At 40.7% G+C, this 19232-nt stretch overlaps 1 protein-coding gene, 1 long non-coding RNA gene and 1 other non-coding gene across 4 annotated transcripts in view; 1 reads left to right on the forward strand and 2 right to left on the reverse strand.

Annotated features, from left to right (window-relative positions):
• The first annotated feature begins 289 nt into the window (after positions 1-289).
• The window catches only part of LOC114145371 (uncharacterized), a 57108-nt gene continuing 38165 nt past the window's right edge, over positions 290-19232 (forward strand). Inside the window, exons 1-2 of the long non-coding RNA XR_003595672.1 lie at positions 290-410; positions 17519-17833. This is a non-coding gene — a long non-coding RNA (uncharacterized LOC114145371). The remainder of the gene's footprint in view (positions 411-17518; positions 17834-19232) is intronic.
• trnad-auc (transfer RNA aspartic acid (anticodon AUC)) lies at positions 3218-3289 on the reverse strand. Its single transcript has one exon. It is a non-coding gene; the product is annotated as a tRNA-Asp (tRNA).
• LOC114145370 (nuclear factor of activated T-cells, cytoplasmic 1) overlaps positions 5721-19232 on the reverse strand; it is a 72081-nt gene continuing 58569 nt past the window's right edge. For both annotated transcript variants that reach the window (XM_028018896.1, XM_028018893.1), the window contains one exon: positions 5721-6066. In XM_028018896.1, the coding sequence (XP_027874697.1) occupies positions 6011-6066 (56 nt within the window). In that variant the 3' untranslated portion in view covers positions 5721-6010. The remainder of the gene's footprint in view (positions 6067-19232) is intronic.

Genomic DNA, 19232 nt, shown 5'->3' on the forward strand with positions numbered 1-19232 from the left:
AAATCTTTGCTTAATATTTTCATGCATCACACGCGGGACAAAAAAAAAAAAAAAAAAGTGATTCCAGCAGAATGATTGCAGATGAGAAATAAAAGTCAGCACAACATTTTCCGGGGCCCATCTGGTTGCCGTTTCTGATTTTGCCTCTTAAACTGTCTATTGAAAAAAAAAAAAAAAAAAAGATGATTTTTTTCTGTCAGTGTGCAACGACGTGACCGTGTCAGCATGTCGTCGGCTCAACGTGTCGCACGAGAATTGGCCCAATAAAAGTGGCGCGCGCGCGCACGCACACCTGCGCAGCTACGCCATCCTCAGCTGTCCTAAACAGATTAAAGAAACATATGTAAACACGTGCTCGGACGCGTACGTGCAGTCTCCCAACACACATGGTCCTCGTCTACTTCTCAAAGGTAAGCTGATAAGAAGGTCTGATAATGGCCGTCTAACATATGTTTCTGTATTATAAAGAAGCCACAAAAACCGGCGCGAGGGACCCACATAGATCAAATGTGTTCTTATGGGGCAGAACTATCACAGGTTCTCCAGTATGGTCAAGCAATTATCTCTTAAAAGGTCTCTTTAAAAAAAAACAACAAAAAAAAAACCACCCCCGTGAGTTTTCTCGACATGCCCTTCATAACAGAGCCATACTGACGATTTACTGGCTGCAGATGGCCGATCAGAGGGCAGCGGCCACGGCTCTCTGCCTTACCCGCTGACTTTATACAAGCCCAAATCAAGTCCTCTGTGGGAATACAATAGAGGAAATGAGGCAGTAAAGAGTCTATAAATCTGTACAATGAAACTTTTAAGTCATGCCCTCTGCCAGGTGGGTTTGTACGTGTGGACCTCAAACCGCACTCTGCAATAGTTACAATCTGGGATTAGACTGTTGTTGTTGTTTTTGCCTTTGTATGATCTTCTTACCGAAGATGAGCTGTTTTGTGAGTAGCTGTGTCTGTATATCTGATTAGCGGTGAATAATTATCTGGGTTTTTTTTTTTTTTTTTAAAGAAAAGGTATAAAGTGCAAGTATTGCATAAATAATCCCAAATGCCTGGCTTTTGGCATTAGCATAAAAAAAGGAAATAAAATTAACACGACTAGTGGCTATTTCCTTTTCACATCTATTCCTTAGCAAGCTACTTAGCTGAATAATAACAGGCCAGCTCCAGTAACTGAGCAACCAACACTGGAAAATGTATTCAATTTTATGTCAAACATTTTTCTTATAGTTTTCTTTTAGATTTAAAAAAAAAAAAGTGTCTAAAGCAGATGACCAGCGTAGACATGCTATCCCTTAGCATGTCCATGCTAATGAATAGCAAGAGAAATATGGCAATCAAATAGGTGACCAGCCTCAGCATGCTAGTCACTAGTCTCTCCAGTGCTAAAGCCAATGAATCTACTGTATCTCATTTCCTATCAACCATTAATCAGATCAGTGAATGACTTTGGAGCCATCTACTAGCTACTTTATGCTTCTGGAAGAAAGTAGCCACCGATGGGTGCTATAGTCTTAATTTTGGCTCTAATGCTGCGCCATAATTTTTATTTTAATGGATAGCTTGTTTACCTTTTGGGTCAAAAAACACAAGAAAATAGTTTTACTTATTTATGGCGCCGTGTTTTCTCAAGTTCTCTTCTGATTGGTTGGTCAGGACCTCATGATGTCTCATTTCCCCAAAACCCACTGAATACTGAACCACAAATACAGAAGCACACGCATAGCTGTGTCAGAAACAAGCCCGGTGAATTCGTCCAATTTGGCTAATATATGCAGAATCAGTCTAAAGATAAAATGTATATATATTTGATCCCAAATATTACTTCTTTAGTAATCCAGATTTTTTTTTTGTAGTGCTTTCAACCCCCTGTTTGATAGCTGTTTTATTAGACATTAGAAACTTTAACCCATGTTAATGTTGGAAAACTAACCCAAACCTATTGTGTCGAATTATGTCAGGGCTGGTTCAATCCACATCTCAAGCCCAGACTGGGTAAACAAAGTAACCCAAACTGGGTCGTTTCATTGTGGACCTCTTCTCAAGAACTAAATGTAAACTGGGTTATCTAGAGGAAATAATGATCATGAGTAAGTGAGTTACTGAAGACTTCCAACTTCAGATAAGAAGTGTTTGTAAGTTCTTGTCGGCTGTTTTCCTGAGATGAATTTTTGACACATGAACCAAGAGATCCGAAAACATTCAGACCTAAATAACTTTTTTTTTTTTTTTTTTTAAGTAGATGAAATTTGGCTTCACAATCTTATTTTAGCAAAAATCATTGAATGTTTCACACAAAAGTTGTTTATAATGCTGCCTCCGAAAAAGGGATGAAGAGGCATTTTTTAAATGCTAAGAATAAGTAATTTAAAATAAGGGGGGGGAAAATTGATGATAAAGTAGGGCATTGTGTTTGAGAAAAGTCTGATAGGTAATCTACGTTAGAGTGTGTAAAGTTTATTTAGATCAAGCATTAAAGTGCTCAGAAACCACAAGTTGTATTTGTAGAATTTCCTAAATAAACTGTGAACTATTCTGTAATCAGCTGAAGTCCTGGAGCCTCTTCTTGTCGGCTGCCTTTTGATGGGGAAAACCGTTGCCCTCAGCCATTTCCTCTTCACCAGTGGTGACCCTGTGATAGGCAGCCTAAGGTGAGGAAAGACAAATAAAAAAAAAAAAGGACTGTGTGCCAGGAAAAAGGGGCGTGTCCGCATTTGTAAATAGTGGATCTATTTTGGGGAACGCCGCGATCATGTACAGACGTACTGCCTAGGCCTGCCTTCTGTCGCCATGGGAGCCTCATAACTTTGCTGGATGGAAAAAGTCTGTAAGACTGGCAGGTGCTACACATGAGCATGGCAGCTCCCACGGCGAGGAGCCGTTTCATCCGCAGCCACCGCCTGGTGGAGATACTCGCTGCAAAACAAGCATGCCTGTTATGGAGGCACAGTGAAGGTAGCAGAGGCAAATGTCCATATGAAGCTATGATGAATCGAATGTTGTTTTAAGGCCAGATAGATATAACGAAATAAATTTGAATAATATTGGGCTCTCTTTGAATAGCCAAAAAAGTTTATTTCACATGGCGTGTTCGAGAGAGCCTGACCATTCTTTCCAAACTAGCTAGCTAATAATAATATTCCTTTATTTAATCAGGTAAACCCCGTTGAGATCTAGATCTCATTTTCAAGAGGGACCTGAAACAAACTTCACTCCCCGTCGGGGAATCGAACCCCGGTCTCCCGTGTGATAGGCGGGGATACTCACCACTGTACTAACGAGGAGTACAGCAAGCAGTTAGCTTGCTGTACTGACCAAACAGGTTCTAATTGACGTCTTCCACAGGTTGTAATAAGACGATAAAATTATGATGTGCAACAATCTTACTGGGTTGCTGAATTTACACTTTGACCAAAGAACGTCATTAAAGTCCTTTATAGAGTAGTCACCTTGCAATAGGAAATATGTGGGTTTTATAGCTTGTCGTGTCTAATGCTGTGGACAAGCTAGAGGTGTGACATTTGAGGTGAAACGGGGGAAATGAGACGAGTGTAAATTCACAACTAGAGATTGGTATGACTGTGCCTCGTTTTGTTTTAGACATCATTTTGTGTTTTAGTTGGAACAACTGAATTATATATTTGAAGTTGTAATTATTAAAGTCTTTTAAATTTTCTATTTAAGATTTTGTTGCCGTACATAAGGGGCATAAGCCGTCGGTTTGTTTAAATCAAGCCGTACGGACTCGTGTAATTGTTTGCTGACAGGTTCCACACATTTTACTCTGTTTACAGAAGAATTCCTTTAAAGAAAAAGGGGGCAGCAATCTCCTCGCCCATCTGTTTTTCTGCTGTGCCATGCAGTAGATACCTGTCCTTGTACTTTCACACACATTCGTCAGTCTCACTTTCTCCAGACAAGGAACTTGCCAATGCAAATGGCTGAATGTCGTTAAGAAAAGATGAACAAATATTGCTGCGTGATTCCTATTCTGGATCACTCCTTCACGCCAAACAGTGTTTACCTCGACCCATTGGTTTTGGATTGAAAACCAAAACCTGTATACCTGTGACCCAACTTGTGTCAGAGCAAGTCCTCGGCGTTGAAGACTTTTTTTTTTTTTTTTTTGCAACATGCCCCACAAATATGACTACCTGCTCACTGAAGTATCAAAGACACCAGAGCATAGACTTTTTGGTCACCATTGTGTGATTTATTCATTAATTTTTAGAGAACATATTAATTAAAATCACTTTAAACAAATTCCATTTTTTCTTTCATAAATATGTCATATTAAAGAGAAATGTTTCACCTTGTGCCTTTAGAGGGGAGCTCTACACAGATGCAACCATTCTTCTTTTTTTTTTTTTTTCTTTTTTTTTTAAAGCCATGGAAGAGCGTAAGGCACAAAATAGAAACCTTATCCTTACAGTTTAGTCATGCTAATACAGAGTATGTCCACAAATGTGTAGGGAAAGCTATTCAGGAAGCTACGGTCAGCTAAATGATTCCCAGCAACATTATGGAGTGCATGCGCCGTAAGACGGATAACGTGAAGGGGGGGAAAAGGCTACAGACGAGAGTTGATATGTGACACAGCAGAGGGAATCACTCGATAATATTTGGTCTGAAGGAAAGAAAGTCTGCTGTAAAGTGCATAATATTTGATGTACGAGAATCATACAGATAAAAAAAAAAAAAAAAGAATTTGGACAATAACTTCACCAAAGATAAAATTCTTTGGTTGACAAAGATCAATTATTGCCACCTTCTAAAATAAGTAACAGTCCAGCCAACTCCTCTCTAAAACAGAACTGAGCTTGTGGTTCACTTAACACAATATAAAAACAACATCCCTTTGTCTATTTACAGGCACGCCTGCAGTGCAAGAAGTCTTCTAATTTCAGCAGGTACGCATACCGTTGTTCAGCTAACTCGTTGCTCGAAAAAAGGGCAACTCCTACTTATAAGCTCCTGCTAATTGGGAACTTTTGTCGTTAAAGATTTGCACTTCGTATTCTCTGATTGTCTTTGCATCGGTGTGACGTGATCTGGGACGAGGGCTGGAAGACGGAGAAACGTTGCGTTTGAAAAACATAAAGGCACTAAGGTGAAAAGCAAAATGAGAAACTGAAGATTAAAAAAAAAGTGGGAAATGTTCATGATACAAGCATAAGGCATACATTTTAGTTAGTTGTTTTTTTTTTTTTACCAGATTTGTTTATACAAAATAATTATAATACATAACATTCAGCATACATGAAAAAGAAGATATTAGGAATAATAATAATAACAGGAAAGCAGGTAAAAAGCGATTACCATGTATTCACATACGCCTGACGTGTTTTAGAACATTTTGCTCTGTTCCTCTGTAAACAAATCATTGAAATGATATATATATATATATATATATATATAAATGACATATTAAAACTTCTGCTTTGGGCTTCGGTGAACCATCTGCACATGACTGCTGCTGTTTTGACAGTAGGACTGCTGTAAGGCACCAGTTTGGTTGTTGATGAATGAGTCAAAGTAACGAGGCCCGACACCGCCCAGCTATCCTGTCTGTGCGTTAACGCCGACTTGAGATGAAGATTGTCATTTTAAGAGGAGCAATTCAGTCTTCTTGAACTGCTTGGTCCACTAATAGAACATCTGCTGTGAATTAAGGCAAGTGTAGTCACATACTTTGCCCCTGATATCACTTCCCTTATTTTTTTTTTTTTTCTTCTTCGATACGACATTCACCTCGTTTATTCAAACAGAGCTTGCCGGTGATTGTCGGTGTGAGTCTGCAGCCGCTTTCTGAGTTTAAACACCCAGGCAGGAGATCTTCGTCAAAGCTTCTTTTCTTCATTTTTCTGGACCTCTGGCTTTCTTTTTCACGTGTGTGTCCGCGCGCGGGGGTGTCTATGTGTGTGTCATCCCTCGGCTGATGTTGCTGCAGGGGTGTGTGTGTGTGTGTGTGCGGAGCTGTGCTGCAGCAGAAGACATCTGGACGTCTACGCGTGAGTGTGCACAGAAATGCTGGAGAGGTCGTTCCTGATGATCTCGTTCACTGTCGAGACAAAAGAGACAAAAGGATTGTTAAAAATCACACAGTTGATGAGAACTCACACTGCTGTCATTTGTAAAATGCTGGCCAGGCTTCTGGTTTTTAGTGCCTCAAGTGAACCCTGGAAGTTGAGGTTAATTGAATAAATAGTTCTTCTATCCTTTCGTTTATCCATCCTTAATGGAAAGTGTACCTTATTTTAATAAATCCATTAGACTAGCCGATTGCAGTTAAAAGGACAATACAAGAAACAAACATGTTTTTTTTTTTAGCAAGTTAATAGAAATGAAGTACCGTAAATTAAATTAAATGAAATGCGTAATGCAGACAGCACTGACTAAAGCTGTAACAGGATGAGGACCGTCTGCTGGCGTGTGGTCAAATTTGAAAGCAAAAATTCTCATGTGATGTGCATGAAGACAAGACTGACTAGATCTTGTTTTTCTGAGTTGTTATAAATATTCTCTTGCAGCTTTATTCACATATATGAAAAGTACAAGATGAGGCAGAGAAGCAAACGTTTTTTTTTTATTTAGATTCCTGTAGATGAGATATTTATTTATATACAAGCTAAAGAAAAGTGGAGCAGACATCAAGCCCTGTGGAACGCCTAGGTTGATGGGCTTAGAAAACTGCATGGAGAATTTCAACAATTTGGAAACGAAACAACATATGGTTTAATACAACTAACAAATTATAAACAAAAATAAAAGACAAGTAATTTTTCTTAAACCTGTTCTGTAGGTCAAGTTATTCAGTTCTGACCCCCAACACCTTTTATTAAACTGTCACATGAAATTAGTTTATTTGTGCGAGTCAACTTCTAAAACTGTAAGGATTACGATAAAAGGTTGCTGTAATGTCAATAAAGGCATTTCCATTGCTTGTTGAGAATGGTATAAGTGACTTTAAATAAAATTGAAATCAACATATTTTTGGTTGAAACAAGTTAATCCAGCCATTGGAATTGGACAAAGGATTTCTTCCCAACAGCATTAACAGTAAATGTAAGCAAATCGACACCAGAAAAACATATTTTCATACTACGGAATGCAATACGTTTTCACTGGGTGTGTGTGTACATAATGTGTAACGGTGACACTGCGCTAACAACAGCACAGTCACAACCAAGCAGACAAATACACGGATATCAGTAGCTGCAGTCCAAACATATCTATGTCATTACGAATGCGTATCGGCCTCGCGCACACATCTGTGTTTTCACGCCGCCGTCTTGTCTTTCCTGCCACCGGTTCCTGTGCCCGCGCTTTCCCACGGTCGGGGCAGTGCAGGGATCAGTACCCTCCCTCCCCGGTTTATCTGCTGTCTTCTTTGGCAAAACAGAGGGAAGTGACTGGAGAAAGATGGCGAGGACCCCGAGTCCCCGCAAACAGGGGAGCTCCGTTCAGCCTCTGGGGTGATAACGGCGACTGAAGCGGACACCGAGAGAAAAACGAGACGGGTGAGACCAGCGACAGGAAGTCCGCCCACCTCGAGGTTCAAAGGAGGCCTGGCAGTTTGTTATCAACAGATAGGGTTGGAACGACGGGGCATCAGCACATTTCTAGACGAAAACAACACAAACCCAGCCTGAGGCTCTGTGGGATTCAGTGTAAACACACAAAAATGTGCTGCAGCTTGTTGCACGACGGCGAATTGTATGTAAAAACTGAAACAATCTACAAGTACGCCACAAAAAAAAAATCTTACCAAGTGTTTTTGGTCTAGTTTCTAGTGCAAATGTCTTAGTACACTTGAAATACGACAAAACTAATAGATAACCTTTCAGCAAGATACAGGAACTTGCTTCAAGTCAATAATTCCCTAATACTGACGAGAAAGTACTATATCCATTGGCAGATTATTTCACTTATGACATGGAAAAAATTACTTGTTATAAATATCACTTCAAGATATTTTTCCCACGTTATAAGTGAAATAATCTGCCAATGGATATAGTACTTTTTCGTCAGTATTAGGGAATTATTGACTTAAAACAAGTTCCTGTGTTTTGCCGAAAGGTTATCTATTAGTTTTTGTCTTATTTCTAAGATGTTTCCACTAGAAACTAGACCAAAAACACTTTGTAAGATTTTGCGGTGCAAGGTAGGTAGCTCCAAATGAACCCTATGAGGGATGGATGGACACAATCTGAAACATCTTAAAGAGAAAGGTCACAAACTTTGAATCTCATGCCCTCCGCTTTGAATGCAAACACCATCCTACTCACGCTCTCACACACACGCATCCACCCCGGTTGGTCGGGGCTCACCTCCCTCAACAGGAGGAACTCCCTTTGGAAAAATCCAACCTGTGCCAATACCGCTGGCTGTTTTCAACCCTGTTCCACTCCGAGGCTAAACAGGCATTTACACGCGGAGGTTATTTTTAGCTCCACCATTACAGGACATAAAGGAAGTAACAAGCACATGCAACAATGAAATGATCCAGCGGTAATGCCCGCTGCTGCTCGGCTCTGTTTGCAGAGGTGAGAAAACGGCTCCAGGTAATTCTGCGCGAGGGCTGGGAAAACCCAACAACTCGGCAGCAAAAAAAAAAAAAAAAAAAAAAAAGCCACAAATGTTCCCTTTCTTTTTCTTTGCTGCAAATCTTGTTGCTTCCTTTCAATTTTTTGGTTTAAAAGTGACGTCCTGTCTGCCCACGTATTAACTGTGGCGCTATTTTAAAGCTTTCTCAACTAATATTTTCCGTCGGCATGCAGGGCGATGTTCCGTTCTGAGAAAAGAAACAACCAAAAAAAAAAAAAGTGTCACAAAGAGCTGCTGAAGGTAAAACACTGGCCTCTGTGTTGTCATCTTCGTACTCTGTCACCGATGTGAGAATTTTAGAAACAGGATGTGGCCAACTGTCGCACCACAAGACAACACCGCCGAGCTATTTATAGCCGCTTAATGCTGCATCGTGCGTATACTATTCAGTTGCCACAATTTCTGGGAAACTGAGAAATTTTTAAAGAACCTGAATGAGTGATCATCCAAGTTATTACCTCTGTGAAGGGTCATAAACGAAAAGGACTCGACAGGTGTCCTGTTTCTAGAAATCTACTACACTTTTTCACATCTGAAGTGCGACTGAACTGAAACTTTCCGCACCAACATGTCACATCTTCAGGATTTCATCGTAAAACGAAAATGGCCCCAGGATTCAGAGCGTTGTTGTGCAGCTCTGGAAACGTGTTTTTTTTTTTTTTTTTTTTTTTTATACTTTCTGCTCCAGGTTAATAATGGAAACCTGTAACTGGGAGGATACGCTTTCGCGGATAAACAAAAAACAGTGGAAAACTAAGCTCCAAATATTCCCCTGCTGAAAAAAAAAAGAGGAAAAAAAACGAAACACGTGTCCTGCAAAGCACTAGTTACACAGAGCGTCGTCCTTTTATTAGCTGCACCCCCAGAGCGCTCGGTTAAACGCATCCCGGATCTGTCAGGGCCCATACCTACGGTGGGGTGGGTTATTTTTGGGTGTGAGAGTGAGACGAAGATTAAGACTGAGATGCAATCTAAGCCTAACAGATGAATTGGCAATCCGGCTCCTTTGTGTGTCCCTGCTGGTGTTTTTTTGGGGGGGGGGGGGTGCTAAGGGGGACTGCAGCTCTGTCAACACTGGGTGTGACGGCAGGCTGGGTAAATGTTGACTTCGCTACAATTACCTGCATCCAATGTGATGGAGGACGATTTGCTTCAACCTGCTAAGAAGGAAAGCAGTGTGCATGTCGGTCGCTATGGTGGAAATGGAAGAGCAAAAAATGTGCGCAATATAAGTAACAGCAACATTTAACTGTCCAATAGAGGTTAAAAAAATGTAGATTTTAGGAAATACACACTTAATTGTCAGCTGAATGATTTGGAGATCTGAACTGACTGACATTCTGAAGACAAATCGTTTTTTTTTTTAATACCCCGCAAAAGTATTCACACACCTTTTATTATTGTTTGTAGGGAATTTTTGTTACAGATTAACATAGATTATAGGTAATTCAGACTGGGTGCATTTTGAATTCAAGCCACAGATTCGAATGGAGTTGGAGGCCGACACATTTTTTGAAATGAATTTTTTTAGCTCTGGATCCATGTTTAGCTTATCTTGTCCTGCTGTAAGGTGAACCTTGAGCCTGTACATTGTCCTGCATGTAACTGCCTCAGTCTTTACATCAACTCTCACCAGCTTCCCTCTTACACTGCAGCATGACACTGCCACCTCCATGTTTCAAGGTGGGGGTGGTGTGCACAGTTAGTAGTTTTCCTGTCAGCAAATTACCAGATTTAGAGGTGTAGGTGTCTGTTTACTGAGATTAAATTACATAAATGTGAACTCCAGGCAGTAGACTGCTCAGGGGGGGCTCAATACAGTTATATGCCACACTTTATTTTTATTTCTAGAAACAAACTGAAAGCTATTTATGATCTTCCTTCCACTGCTGCGTTTATCTACGTAAAATCCCAATAAGATACATTCGCGTTTGCTGTTTGAACGTTTTAAAATGTGAAAAAGCTCAGCTGGTGAGAATACTTTGTAATGGCACTGAATAAAAGACAGAAATCTAAAAACGACAACAAAAAAAACTTACTCCACATTAATTCTGGATTACATCATTGAAATAAGTAACACTACAAAATAACCATACTGATTATCCACTTAGAACAGATAAATGTGTGGATGTGCCAAAACTTTCTCCAGCTGAACAGAAACAAAACTGAAGTTATTATTTTTGGACCTAAAGAGGAACGATCTAGAGTCAATGCACAGCTTCAGTTATTACAACTGAAAACCAGCGATCAGCCCGAAACCTGGGAGTAGTGATGAACTCTGACCTGAACCTCCAGAGCCACATAAAGACAGTTACAAAGTCGGCCTTCTATCACCTGAAGAACATTTCCAGGATTAAAGGACTAATGTCTCAGCCAGATCTAGAGAAACTCATCCATGCGTTTATCTTCAGTCGTATTGATTATTGTAACAGCACTTCACAGGTCTGTCCAACAAATCAATCAAACAGCTGCAGCTGATCCAGAATGCTGCTGCTGGCGTTCTCACTAAAACCAGGAAGATAGAGCACATAACACCAGTTTTAAAGTCCCTACACTGGCACTCAGAGAATAGTCTTTAAAATAGTGTTAGTTTATAAATCACTGAACGGCTTAGCACCACAATACATTAAAGATCTGCTGTTGTTGTGGCTCTGGTTCTGCTCTGCATCCCCAGAACCAGAACCAAATGAGGAGAAGCAGCATTCAGGTTCTATGCACCACAAATTTGGAACGAACTTCCAGAAAACTGTAAAACAACGTAATACAAATTTATTGATGGCACTTGACTTAATGTCATGTTTTGATTGTTGATTCTATGACTTTGTGTTTGTTTATGATGTAAAGCACTTTGAAATGCCTTGCTGCTGAAATGTGCTATACAAATAAAATTTGATTGACTTGTCTGTTATCAATTTCTAATGTTAAATGAGGAAATACGTTAAATATTTGCTTAAATCTTAGTTTCTAATCAATTTGGCTGCAATACCACAAAAAAGGAACGCAAAAATAGATCTAAATATTGCAAATTTGTTTTTTTTAGAAGTTTAATATTTTTGATACCATGCTACTTAGTGACGCATCCACATTTATTTAGCAGTATTTAAACCAGGTAAGTGCCTTCCACAACTATTGCCATAATAAGTTTTGAAGTGCACTTCAGATGAAAACAGCATGGAATTTCAATTAGCGTTGCATATCTCTATTTTAATCCAGGATGTTCGTATTTTGGTCCATAGGCTAGTGAATCGGGCCTTCCCACAGACGTTTAACTGAAATACTTTAGGAGAACACATTCCAAACACGCATATGTCCAGCATACAGGATGTTTTCTTCCACACTCATTATACCGCAATGCAGGTAAGAGCATTACAACTTGGTTACGCTCAGCGTAAACCTGACCTGCACTGGGGATTCAGTTAGCACTGTCGGAGGCGTGCGCTGTGCACTGGGGTTCGATAACAACCGGGCTTCCTCAGAGAACCGAGGATGCCCTGTGGTCTAAGATGCAGAGCCCGATGGGCGTCAGAGCCGCGCTGTCGTAACACAATCTCCCCCGCAGTCGAACGAGTCCTGACCGGCACAAACTCCCAGCCTCCACTCAGGCCTCCCTCAAGCTGACGACCTATAACGCGACCCCCCGACCTCAAAGTTGTAACGGTAGCCTCCTGCCAAGCAATGTCTGTTCCCGGTTGGGGTCTCTTGATGCTGGAGGAGAAAAGGGCGTCTTCCTGGTTCTCCTCTTGCTCCACCGACACGTATTGACTGCAGCTGGTCTTCGGGGTCAAGGACTTCCACAATGAAGCAGAGGGAAATATTTCCTATGCTCGCATGCACCGCATCAGCTCTGTGAGAAATCGGAGACGGCTTCCTTCTATTGTGGCAATCAGGGTTTCGGCAGCGCGAGGAAGTTCATCTGAGTCACTGAAGTTCTCTCTTGTAAACACCACCCGCTCGCAGAGACCGGAGGAGACCGGCCGCGAGGTGGACTCGGTGGCAAACCTAATCAGAACTTGCGCTTTCATGCGAAATTGATTTGGTTGGGAAGGCAAAGCTGCAACTTGCTGGAGCGAGAGAGAGACAATTGAATTTCCGGCTACATATTACTTTTGTTTCCCCCACTATATCAAATCTTCGCTCGGCCTCTGCTCAAACACTTAATGGACAATTTGCTGCCTCCCACGCGCGGCTCAAGTGGCTCAGACTGCGTCACTTATTTTCTGCTCGCAACCACCGGCGTCAAAAAATAGGGAGGGGTCAGAGGTCAGCGGGGGTTATAATAGCCTAGTTTCATTTCGTTGTGACTTTTTTTTATCTAATTGAGTTAGTTTTAAGAGTGTGTTTTGTTAGTTATTCTGAATTAAATATTGTTTAATTGTAGCTTAGTTTTTATTAGCCATTGTAGTAGTTTTAGTTTTTTCATACATTGGTTTATTTTTAGGTGTAGATTTCAAGAAGGTGAAAGTATTGTATTATATGGTGGCCCTGAAGTGCAAACCATTTCAACAAATCACTAAACACAACTACACACCCAAAAACTCAACATATAAAAAAAAAAGAAGTCATTGTGTTTTCTTAATCTGTAGTGCATATAGTGGATGTGGTTGTTTTTTGAATATGTTGTGGTTTTCAATTTGTTGTGTTCAGTCATTTGTTGATGTGGTTTGCACTTCAGGGCCACCACAGTATAGTGATTATGTATACACCGACTGGGTAATGAATACTCAACAGAAGATGCCATTTTCAAAGAATGTGTTCAGTTATTGTTGAACAAACCGGCTGACTCTGGAGTTTTCTTCCAACTTTTGCTGTCGCCATTTTGCAGACTAGCGCCAAGTGCTGTAATTTACCAACAGCTGACGCAAACTGCCTTTGTGGAGAAAAAACAAATTCAAAAGGCTAATAAACAGAATCACTAAGATGAAAACGTAGGATATTGCATCTATAATTTCAGTATGTTTTGGTTAATTGTATTAATGCATGGCATTGTTCCAGTTGGTTATAGTTTTTCCCCAGTAATTACCATTTTTATTTATTTCGGTTAACGAAAAAGGTTTTCTCGATTTCAGCTTTCATTGTTTCGTTGGTTTTAGTTGACTGTAACAACCTTGGGGGTCAGAGCACACGTGGGCGCACAAGACGGCACGACGCGGCCGAGGGCGATCAAGATGGAGTGGCTGAAAGGGGACGAGTGGAACGGAAGGGCGACGCTGCCATCATTCCCACAGATAAACGCGAATGGAAGGAGACAAAGCGTCCCGCTCATTCTTCATGCTGATAAAGTGCTTCATAAATTCATTTGTGCCTCACAGGTCGACAGCTTCTAATCCATAGCAGGGCTCCCTTTGGGCCTAATGATGTGATGATATGTGCAGACAGTATATTTCATCTGCGCAGCTAGACTGAAAGTGTGAAGCCTGGGGCTTTCCCAAGTGGAAACATCCAGGATTCAAAACGGACAGAGTGGATTAAGAAAATAAAAAAATGGCAGCAGAGCTGGAGTTTGTTTTAGGATGAGGTGGGTCTATCTCGAAAAATGAGGCGTCACAACAGCCTGCTGCAGTAACGTGGGGCTGGTAACACTTTGAAACTTGTGAATAAAGAGTCATTGAATGATGTGTGGCATGGTAGATGAGAATCGTCGCTCTCAAAATCAATCTGAAGTTTTTCTTATGGAGTCAACAACTAACCAGCAGCTGAAAGGAGAGGCGAGAAAAGATCACTTTTCAGCTTCTTACAGCTAACATTTGAATGAATTATTAGCACACCTAAAGGATGGATTCTAAGGCAACATCTTATACAAATTACAAACTTGAGTGACATCATGGCAAAACAGAACGACACCAGGCAAGTCATCAAGCCAAACGTCTGCCTCATCTTGTGTACATTCCTGAAGGAATCTCTTTAAATAATTATACGGAAGTATAAAAAGCAGAAGCATTGAGAAAGGAGATGGGTTATGAGTTCCAGAGGTGAACAATTGTTGTGGAGATTATGACGACCTTGTGTAGATTCAGGCTGAAGCTGGTAATTGTGATTACCAACAGTGAAACTAGCACCAACTGTACCCACATGGCTGGAAAGGCCCTTCAGAGAGGAAAGAGACATGATTTCAAAAGAAACATTAAAAAAAAGCTGATTATGGTTTTCACTCACACACAAATACCTTAGTTTCTAGAGACATGCCCTTGAGAGGATTAAAGTAAAAATAAAGTGCTTGGCCAATGTTACATTTGAAGGATAAAAGGGTGACATTTCTAACCTTGAAGACTATCCCAACTGTGATGTATGGAAGCAGCAAGAGGGACTGGTGTGCTTCACAAAGTAGATTATGTCATGAGAAAATATTTTCGTAATAGCTAAAGACATCTGCAAAGATGTTAAAATCTTGGACACAACGGCGTCTTCAAAACGGACAATGACCAAGTACAAAGTCAATGTTTTTTAGTGACCGTCACAAAGCTCCGATCTCAGCCCAATAGAGAAATGTGTGTACTGTACAAACAAGGTTGACCTACAAACCTGACCTGGTTCTCTCATCTTAAACGGGTCAAAATTTCAGCAAGGTTTTGTACGAGTCATGAGGTTTAAAGGGCAATTCTAAACCTGAAGCAGGAAAAAGAAAAAAAGTTTTGTCGTGTTCTCCAGTATGTGTAAATAACTACCTTAAAGGAGCAGGTTCAGCAACTAGTCATGTTTCGTAATAAAGAAAATGCTTCAAGCTGTGAACAATTGTCTGCTGTAGACTTCCACATCAACACTACTGGCTTTTACCTGGATGACAAATCGCCTCTACTAAAGAATCAATCTTAAGACTAAAGTTCAGTCCAACATGTCAATTTAAATAGAACAAAACGCAAAGCCTTCTGAATAACTTGCCATTTAATTCAATTAATCTCTACACTTGATGAAAATACTGGACTACAAAGATGTTTTCCGAGCCTTTTTAGATGAATCAGATCTGTTTGCCAAACAAAATAGCACCGCCTATGAGTTTCATTGTGTGCCTCACCTGTTCCCCTTAAGCATAGCCAGACTTTCTAGAAAGGCTTGAGAACAGTAAAACAGTGGTATCCCAAATTAGGACTATAAAGAAAACAACTTTTACTGAAAGCCCCACCACTGATGAGCTTACATTGGCGCACAACCGCTGCCTTTGATCTTAGGTGGTATGTTCCACCTCTCCCTATCACTCCACAGTCTGTCTCTCTTTGTGGGCCTGCCACACTTCCCTCTTCTTCACCTCCTCCTCCTCCTCTCATTTCCTCCCGGGAGCCCAGGAGGCCGCGGGTGTGTGCTCTTGAGGTCGGTCTCTGGGGAGGATGAAGGGAGGGAGGTGTTTACGTGGAAGGCGGTCTCCAGTGCCCTTAACAATGACTCCTCTGAATTCATTGTGCGGTCGTTGGAGACCGGATAACTAACGGTGTTTCAAATAAATAAAATCAAATGAAAATATTTGCAGGACATACACTTGGCGTATAGGGAGGATTTCACAGATTTGTGTGATTTGTACTCGCAACGCGAACCGGACTGGCAAGGAAATTCACCAAACGTGTTGCAGATGTTTGAAATGTTGCTCTAAAAGCCTGCGCGTCGGATTTTCCAGTTTGTACAGTTCAGCCTGATTGGGTTAAGTTGTGCTCTTGCAGCTACGAGCGCGAGAATACCACAACAGAGCTCGACAATCAAAGTGTTTATCAAAAAGCACGCTCAGAAGTTCGAAGCGCGAGAGAGCTTCCGTGTGCATGTGATGATGACTTGATAAAAACAAAAGCTCAGTTTCACACAGCCAATGAAGCGTAACGCAAACACAAGACCATTAAAAAAGCATCAAACCGAGGCGAACGCACTATATCTCGGTGATTGAGATATGAAAGGAGACATTAAAACTCTTTGCACAGCTCATTACCGGTGGCTTTATGGTAAAATAACTCAGCCATCTGATAAAAGCTGCAGCGAAGGAGTCTGGACTATGAGAGCTCCTACGCAGGCTGATTTAGACAGCTCGAGATTTTACTAGTTTGGAAATCTGCACACAGTGTAAAAAAAACCAAAAAAAACACATACTGAAGCAATCATAATGCAGTAGGTTGCGGTCACTTGGTTGAAATCTGGCTGTGCACCTGTACAGAACACAATTTACTACTGCACAAGTAGCATGGAGCTCTAAATCAACTGTTGCCTGTCTTAAATTACTTTCCTTTATTTTTACAAAGTGAAGCGATTGTGTGTCCGTCCAAAAAGGGGGTTACATCAGTTTGTGCTTTATTGTTCACTATCCATCACGCAGAGATGTGCTTAGAGAGGCTCTTTCCTGTTGTTTTAGTGTTTTGCAGCTGATGATGTGTGAGAGTAAGGAGCATGTCACGGCCTCTGGTTAACCCCTCTGTTTTGCCATCCACGAAAAACTGAAAACTCCCCTCACTGTCATCTGCAGGATACCCAGGCATATTATTTTTGTGTTGTTGTTGTTGCTAAAAATACAAGTGGGCTGCAGCTACTAGCGACTAAAAGCTAGAAACTGCTAACCTTGGGCCTAACACTGAACCTACTGTAAATCAGAGCTTCAAAACAAATGTAACATCAAATTTCTATAATGAGAAAGCTGTTAACTTTCCATTGCTATGGAGATTTATTAATCTTCCTACCACAGATATGGGTAGCCATCACCTTTTTTTTTGTTTTTTAAACTTGACAAAACCTTGATTTAAAAAACTCATTTGAACAAACCTTAAGAAGAGCAGGTCTTCTAAACTAAACTGCTAACCTCCCTCCCTCCGCTGTCATGCTACAGTGTGGGCGGCTGCATGATATGTTGAAAGTCAAATGTAACCCGATGTCAAAAAAGACTCTAAAGAGGAAAGAAGACGTCACTAAATAAGAACATGTTCTCTTCGTTTTCCCTGCAGCGCTCCAACGCCACGCCGAAGCCAGGAACCATCAGATAAACGGTCGTTTTGTTGACCCCGAGAGAATGGTCTGCAGCTTTAAATCCTCAGAGTCTGCTGGGACTCAAAGACACAGAGGAGAGGGTCTTCCTCAAGGCACATCGTCAGACTTCTTCACACACAACAGGAAAGGAGGTGGAGAGAGGCCACTTATCTTCCTCTCCAATGTGTTCGCCCTCGCCACGATTTCCACAGAGAGCCAGAGCTGCAGAACCTGCATCTGGACTCTGTGCAGTTCCAGACTGACTGAGTCAGGGGTGAAGAAAGAGACAGCAGGTGAGACGGCGATGCTTTCTGCCAACTGTAAATCATGGGATCAGGTTTTCACCTGCCTTTTGTTCATGCTGTTACAAATCCCAAAGACTTAGCGGATAGCATAGCTCAGGAGGCGAACCTGCTGTGTGTGTGTGTGTGTGTGTGTGTGTACTTTCACAGAAAAGGAGCTACAGAATGCATTAGACATTTTTCTTACATGCCGTTTGGACATGGCTCTAGGTCCAGTACATTTAAACAGCCCAAGACAAGCATACGTGCTAATTGAATCCAGATTTAAATCAACAACAACACTGTCTGCAGGGAGTCTATCCAGAAAGTGTTGATAAATTATTAACCAATGTCTTCTGATCAATTATAAGCGATCAATACCAGACAACCGGGTTACTTACATATCCCAAAAGCTGTCCTTATTAATAGCTTTAACCCTATACAATATTAGTAAAACACTTTTGGAATAAATTTCACATTTATTGCAGTAGTTGTGCTAATTTGTATTTTTATTTGCATTGCTGAATTCATTTAAATCACTATAAAATAGGTAAATGAGAAATGAGGCGTTTGTGCACAGAACCAGAGTGTAGATCCTTATATGGTCCGAAACACACTGTTTTAAAAGGTTGTTTTGTTTGGTCAGCAAAAAACAGAGAATAATAATAGCAGTTTTTATTTCTATTGAATGTCAGAAGAAGGAAATGATCATTTTCAAGTTGGGAAAATTATGCAGGAAGGCAGAATTCCAACCATAATTGTCACTCCAAAATCCAATATGGCTGCCGGATGTTCAAAACGCCCACGTTTACTAAGCACTGGTGGCTTCCATGTCATTATTCCACAGATAAAAACATGTAAATCATGTTTGAATGCATAACATGTAGAGACATAAAATGCTACTGGCAGGTTTAGCTAACAATAATTCGCCGTGCGATTGAGCAGAAACAATTACAAAATCCTACACATTGTTTGACTTGAATTAGGTCTGCACGATATGGCTGAAAATATGAATCGATATAAATGTTTCATAATTGCCGATATCAATAATTATTGATTAGTTTTAATTTTGTTTTAAATATCTAAAATACTGCCAAACTGGTGGCATGATCATTCCTCTTTTGTCCACAGTTTTCAGTGGTGAAACCTTGAACTGCTGCTGCGCAAATTACTCAAGTTGTTGCTAAGTAACCAACGAATGCGTTAAATGCCACCAACCTTGCTTAGCTTACGGTGATAGGTTGAGCAGCTAAAGCCTTTCCTTTGCTTACATCTCCCAGAATGAAGTGCTTCTGTTTTGTATCGGAGTTCAGACAATATTCTATGTATTGAATATTGAATATTCGATCAGATGTATTATCCGCTGATATTGTTCACGTGTCTATTGCATTATATGCTGTTATGGATTTAT

The sequence above is a fragment of the Xiphophorus couchianus genome, chromosome 5 (assembly GCF_001444195.1).
Source record: "Xiphophorus couchianus chromosome 5, X_couchianus-1.0, whole genome shotgun sequence".
Classification (NCBI taxonomy): Eukaryota; Metazoa; Chordata; class Actinopteri; order Cyprinodontiformes; family Poeciliidae; genus Xiphophorus; species Xiphophorus couchianus.